This window comes from Megascapheus bottae, chromosome 1, assembly GCF_031878675.1.
Source record: "Megascapheus bottae isolate mThoBot1 chromosome 1, mThoBot2.hap1, whole genome shotgun sequence".
In the NCBI taxonomy this organism is placed as follows: Eukaryota; Metazoa; Chordata; class Mammalia; order Rodentia; family Geomyidae; genus Megascapheus; species Megascapheus bottae.
In genome coordinates, this window is record NC_143509.1 from 54,726,236 (window position 1) to 54,732,533 (window position 6,298).

Consider the following 6,298-nt stretch of genomic DNA (forward strand, 5'->3'; position numbering starts at 1 on the left):
GAGTGCTTGCCTAGCATGCATGAAGCCCTGGGTTCGATTCTCCAGAACCGCATCAACAGAAGTAGGACTTGGGGGATGGGGGGAAGCTGAGCACGGATGACTCACATCTGTATTCCTGGCTACTCAGGAGGTTGAGATCCTAGGATCAAGATTCAAAACCAACCCTGGCAGGAAAGTCTGAGGGAAGTGGAGCAGTGGCTCAAAGTGGTAAGGCATTTCCCTCACAACCAGCGCGAAAACAAAAAAATCGTACGTTTTAGAATCTTCAGTCTTTTCTTGTTTTAGGTCAGGGACCAAGGGCCCAAATCTTCTTTTGTATGGGCCCGATCTAGGCCTCGAAATCAGGGCCTGGGCACCGTCCCAGAGCATTTTTCCTTAAGGATAAAGGTCTCATGGGCTTTCCTGCCTGGGCTGGCTTTGAACCGTCATCCTCAGATATGGGCACTTGAGTGGCTAGAATGACAGGCGTGGAACGCGGGCACCTGGCCAAGCCCCGAGCTTTCAAGTCAGAGGGGCGGGCAGCAGCGAGGGAGGCAGGGGGAGAGGTTAGGTTAAGGGCAGCGGCGCTCGTTCCTCCCGCCTCACCGTCGGCTTTCCGCTTCAAGTCAAAGGTCGGACCCGAGCATCTCCGTTTTGGTTCACTCCTGGACGGAAGGAAGCGAGTTAGGTGCCCGGGAGGAACGTCCTCGAGCACCACTTTACCTTCACTGGCAGCCCCGGAGCCCAAACCAAGCTAGGGTGTTGCTATAGCAACTCACAGCTCCGGGGTCCTTCCCCCCCCCACTTCCCTTAGCTGACCGCCATTTCGCCTCCCTTCCACACATCCCCAAATACTACTTGTTCCAGGTTAAAAAATTAAATGACATAGGGAATGCATCGTGAGAGTTCTTTTCAAAGCGGCTGTTTTAGTCCAGAGATTATTTCGGATTTTTTTTTTTTCTGGCGAACGCGGTACATGCCTAAGTGGAGGGGGGGGCAGAGAGGAGTTTTTCCCACAAAACCTTGCGGCGGGGCCTCGCCTTCCTCTCTCCGCCATCTTGGAGCCTGTGGAGGTGAGTGGGTGTCTGGCTGCCAAATTTTAGAGGCAAATAACTCGGGCTGGTTTGTTCGTATTGCTTGGAGAGGTGAGGGTTCCTCTTGGAGACGGAGTCGGCTAGTGATTTCGGTGGGTTGCAGGGAGAGGGGCTGTAGGATGGAGGGGATGTGAGACGGATGGTGCTCGGTCCCTGCCGCCTGGAATACGGGCAGCGATGCCGGTCGATACCTGCCCGGCGTCCGGGAGAAGTGAACTCGGACTCGGGGTGCGCGCGTGTTGACGTGCCCGTGATCACAGGCGCCTGCGATCTCGTCCGCTGCGTTTCCCCCGCCCGCCTGCCAGTTTGTGTGACTTTTAGCAGCAATGAGTTTCCTCTCCATTGGACAGAACTTTTTTTTTTCCTGCGGTCTTGTCATCTATTCGTCTTGGCTTTGCAGTTTAGATTTGCAGTTACTCTGAAGTTTGAATGCTTTGCCAGACTGCGCTTCACGTGTGTGGCGGCATTAGGAGGAAGTCAAGTGAAATGCTAATCTGAAAGCCATTTGCCTAACAGCCTGTAAGAAATGACATTGAGAAACTGGTGTTGCATGAGTTTTGAGTATTTTTCTTTTATTCTTTTAAGGCCTGCTGGGAACAGGACTTCTAAAAGGCAACATGTCCGGAAGGTACGCCTTTATGAAAATATCGTTGCTTTAAAAACTTTGCAAACAAATGTGGATCTAAGTGAGAACTCGGGCTGGGAGGGGATTAATATCTGTACATAATTTCCATGGAGGAATCATTACAAGTCAGGTCATTGGTGGGTATGCAGAGCTCAAAACTACAATATCTATTATCTTGTGTGTCTTAGGCTGTGGTGCAAGGCCATTTTTGCTGGCTATAAGCGAGGTCTTCGGAACCAAAGGGAGCACACGGCCCTCCTTAAAATCGAAGGTGTTTATGCTCGAGGTGATACCAATTTCTACTTGGGCAAGAGATGTGCTTATGTATACAAGGCAAAAAAGTAAGTATGCACTAGTTTGATCCTTTGGAATTTTTACTTGGGATCTGCCTCTATTGACAGGTGCTTGCCCCACCTGTCCCTGGTGCATAACATAGGGTCTGGACCCTGTCCCTGAGTTATTTTTTTGCTCAGGGCTAGCCACTCTTACCATTTGAGCCACAGCACCAGTTCTGGCTCTTGCTTGAGAGGTTTACTGGAGGTAAAAGTTTGAGCTCTCAGCCGCTGTACATATGAGTTGCCAGTGCCAGCTTTTGACAGGAACTTTTAAGGACCTTAGTAGGAAGTTACTGTTATTTGATATAGAATTTAGGTAACTTAAGCACTTGTTACTTCAAGGGACAGTTCCTTTCATTACATGCCCTAATTCATATTACATATTCTGGTATTTTGAGACACAGTTTCTGTACTTAAGTCTAGCTAGGAACTCTCGGTGCTCATGCTTTAGCTTCCTGAGTGCTAAGATTATGGGCATGTACTCCCACACTTGGTTGTGTTTTAATTTCTTAAAATACATTATTTTCTTGCATTTTAAAAAATGTTACCTCTAGAATATTTTGTCTTGTGCTGGGGAACTAGCCCAGGGCTTGACTTGAGCTAAGTATGTGCTTTACCCCTGAGCTGTCATGTTGGATCATATGTGTGCTTTATAAAACCCAGAGTCCTAATGGCACTGTGGCTCAAAGTAGTAGAGCACTAACCTTGAGAAGAAGAGCTCAGGGACAGCGCCCAGGGCCAGAGTTCAGTCCCCATAATGGACAATTTAAGAAAAGATATAATTATTAATACTTCGGTAAGGAAGGGCTATTCCCTCACCTAGAATTCAACCAACCCAGGAACACTTCCATTTCTAGTTTTTAGGATATGACCTTCCTCCTCTCTCTCTCCCCCTCCCCCTTTTTTTTGGTCTGTTGTGGCCATTGGGTCATTTCCGATTTCCTAGTGCTTATTTGGAAATAAGAGTAACGGACTTTTTAGTGCCCTGGCTGCCTTTGAACCGATATCCTCGGATCTCAGGCTCCTGAGTAGCTAGCATTAAAGGCGTGAGCCACGGCACCTTGGCTCTTCTCTGGAAGTAGGTATGCCCTGACAAAAGTGCCTAACAAGACTATTATGTACTGTATCTGTTGAATTAATGGAGTTTCAGACATAGTTTCTCAAATGACCTAAAAGTACAACCAGAGTTGAGACCCATCTTAGTATCTTGAAAACACAGTTTATGTCAGATTATACTTGAGCTCTCACACTACATTCTTATTTAAAAACAGCAACACAGTGACTCCTGGCGGCAAACCTAACAAAACCAGAGTAATCTGGGGAAAAGTAACTCGTGCCCATGGAAACAGTGGCATGGTTCGGGCCAAATTCCGCAGCAACCTTCCTGCTAAGGCCATTGGACACAGAATCCGTGTGGTAAGTACAATTAGCAAAATGGCTAAGTTCAAGATGTAGGAGTTATAAAATGAAAGCAGCAAAATTAGTGACTTGTATAAGTATTGGTATACATAGTAAAGGATTAGAGAGATGTTCAAATGAATTGCCAAAAGTTTCAGATTTTGTTTAAGCTTCCCTGTTTTTGTACAGCTTTCTTGCAGAGATAACTGTCTGTTTCAGTATACCTACCTTGCATGATTCACTGCTGTTTTTTGGCTGGAACATGGGTTTGAACTCATGGCATCACACTCTTACTGGTGGGGTGTGAACTCTGGGCACTGTCTCTGAGCTCTTCAACTCAAGGCTAACACCTTGAGCCACAGCGCCACTTATGATTTTCTGTTGGTTAATTGGACATTAGTGCCTAGACTGGCTAACTTTGAACCTGATCCTTAGATCTCAGCCTCCTGAGTAGCTAGGGGTACAGGTGTGAGCTACTGTACCCTGCTGTCAATTCAGTTAAGGAGCCATACCTCCAGCCAGGTTTTGTGCTGGCTATTTTGGAGACTGCCTTGGGTCTCAGGCTATCCTGCATAAGCTGAGATCCTTTGGATCTCACCTTAGAAGTTATGATTCTAGGCATGGGTCACTAGCATGTAGCTAAACTCTATAGCTTATTTTTTGGTAGTACTAGGACTTTGAATCCACAGTCCTTGTACTTGCTATCCTCGTAGTGTGGTTCCACTAAACTTGTCAGATATAATTCATAAACGTTTTTCATCATGTGTTATTACAAAGAGGATTACAGATAAGTATAGGTTCATGTAATGAGTATATTTCATTTTGGACCATGTCGCCCCTACCCTCACTCAAGCTTTTTGCGCCTATCTCTACTCACAAATTGTATACAGTTCATTTTTAATATAGTGTCTAGTGTGTACTATTGTAGGCGTTTGTTCACCCTTTGTCTCTCCACTTTGTCCCTTCTTACCCTTTAAAGACAGAAAGCCACAAAGACTTCATTTTGATATTTTTTCTGTTTGTGGGGCTTGATTTAGAGTTTGTAAAGTGATACTTTCCTGATTGGATTGGCTTTGAATGTGATCCTCAGATCTCAGTCTCCTAATAGCTAGAATTATAGGCATGAACAACCAGTGCGTGCGTGCGTGCGTGCGTGTGTGTGTGTGTGTGTGTGTGTGTTCAGCCCACTGTACCATGAGCTCAGGAACTTGGGTACTGTTGGTTATTAGAAGCAATATTAAATATCAGTATTTGATTTTCAAGAGTTTGGGCTAGGGATGCATCTCAATTTTTTTATTTTTTATTTTTATTTTTGTGATTCATGGGGTTTGAACTCAGCCTGAAATCTTCACCTCAAGGCTACTGTAGGAATACATTTTTTTTTTTTTTTATTGCCAGTCCTGGGCTTGAGCTCAGGGCCTGAGCACTGTCCTTGGACTTTCTCAAGGCTAGAGCTCTACCACTTGAGCATCAGCACCACTTCCAGCTTTTTTCTATGTATGTGGTATGGAGGAATCGATCCTGGGTCTTCATGTGTGCTAGGCAAGCACTCTACCACTAGGCCAAACTCCCAGCCCCTAGGGATGCATCTGTTAAGAGAACACCTATCTAATGTATGCAAAGTGCTGTTTGATTGTGTTCACTTGCAAACCGAATGCTATTAAGACTTGGTTTCTGCTGGGCAACAGTGGCTTACGCCTTTAATCCTAGCTACTCGGGAGGCTGAGATCTGAGGATCAAGTTTTCAAAGCCAGCCTGGCAGCTTATCTCCAATTAATCACCATAAAACCAGAAGTGGCACTGTGACTCAAGTGGTAAAGTGCTAGCCTTGAGCTGAAGAGCTTAGGGACAGGGCCCAGGCTAAGGTCAAGCCCCACGACTAACAAAATAAAAGAATATAAATTGTCAGACTCCTTTCAGAAATGAATAATTGTGTACTGCTATGTGTGTGGGTGTGTGTGTATAAATGATTCTCAATAATACTTGTATATAATATTCACCTAATGTTTTTGTGTTTTTTATTCCAGATGCTGTACCCCTCCAGAGTTTAATGAAAGTTAAATAAAGTAAATCTGTGCTCTTGTATTTTTTTAAGTGGCTTAAAATTGTGTCCTAAATTGGCATGTGCTTAAAAATGGTGGAAATTGCCAAGCAGAAAAAAATTACCAGCTTTGTGTAATGGACTTTAGAAGGCAATGTTAGAAATTTAAACACTCTATGCAAAGCAGATAAATTAGCTTGAGAATTATGTAAAGGTAGAGTTCAGTAATTGGAAAGTATAAAATCACTAAAGACTAAGGGTGTGACTTTGTTCCAGAAGGCTTGATTTATTAGCATGCTCTGTGATTTATCAACACTGCTTCAAAAACATTTTATGTCCAGGTACTGGTAGCTGATGCTTGTAAACCCATGAGGCTGAGATCTGAGGATCATGATTTAAAGCCAGTCAGGGCATTAAAGTCTGTGAGACTCTTAGCTCCATTTAACCACCAGGAAACCAGAAGTGGCACTGTGGCTAAAGGAGTAGAGCACTAGCCTTGAGCTGAAGAGCTAAGGGACAAGGCCCAGCTCCACAGCCAACAGGAAAAAAAATTAGGTCAGCTGAGCATTGGAGGCTCACATAACCCTAGATACTTGGCCCAAGATCTGAGGTTCTTCGATCATAGCAAACTGGTTGCATTTGTCCCGTGTGAAACAAGATGGAAAAAAGTAAGTAGAAAGGAAGAGTGGGAGATGAGTAAACAAGGGGCTGCTGAAAATTGAAATTAGGATTTGTGAGGGCACATTATAGTTCTAAGTAGTCTACACTGTCAGTTCCATTGGGAGAGTCTCATGACACCAGCAGCTTGTCCACTACCATTGATAAT

General features: G+C 44.6%; 2 protein-coding genes across 4 annotated transcripts in view; one reads left to right on the forward strand and one right to left on the reverse strand.

Moving 5' to 3' along the window:
* Drc9 (dynein regulatory complex subunit 9) overlaps positions 1-745 on the reverse strand; it is a 30,227-nt gene extending 29,482 nt beyond the window's left edge. The window contains exon 1 of one of the 3 annotated variants that reach the window (XM_090344801.1): positions 586-745. The gene's annotated coding sequence lies outside the window, so the exon portion shown is untranslated. Of the gene's footprint in view, positions 1-253; positions 401-585 lie in introns of those variants that run through there. The other 2 variants (XM_090344774.1, XM_090344792.1) reach the window with 2 other exon arrangements.
* Positions 746-1,021: 276 nt separating this feature from the next.
* Positions 1,022-5,516, forward strand: Rpl35a (ribosomal protein L35a). The gene is made up of 5 exons (XM_090344814.1): positions 1,022-1,052; positions 1,659-1,701; positions 1,887-2,039; positions 3,305-3,449; positions 5,459-5,516. The coding sequence occupies exons 2-5, from the start codon at positions 1,691-1,693 to the stop codon at positions 5,480-5,482; spliced, it is 333 nt and encodes a 110-aa protein (XP_090200940.1). The 5' UTR covers positions 1,022-1,052; positions 1,659-1,690; the 3' UTR covers positions 5,483-5,516.
* Positions 5,517-6,298: the final 782 nt, after the last annotated feature.

What these genes read in the sequence shown, in the direction of transcription:
- Rpl35a (XM_090344814.1), top strand. An exon ending in TATGTATACAAGGCAAAAAA is followed by an intron (nt 2,040 to 3,304) that starts GTAAGTATGCAC and finishes ATTTAAAAACAG; the next exon opens with CAACACAGTGACTCCTGGCG. An exon ending in TTGGACACAGAATCCGTGTG is followed by an intron (nt 3,450 to 5,458) that starts GTAAGTACAATT and finishes TTTTTATTCCAG; the next exon opens with ATGCTGTACCCCTCCAGAGT.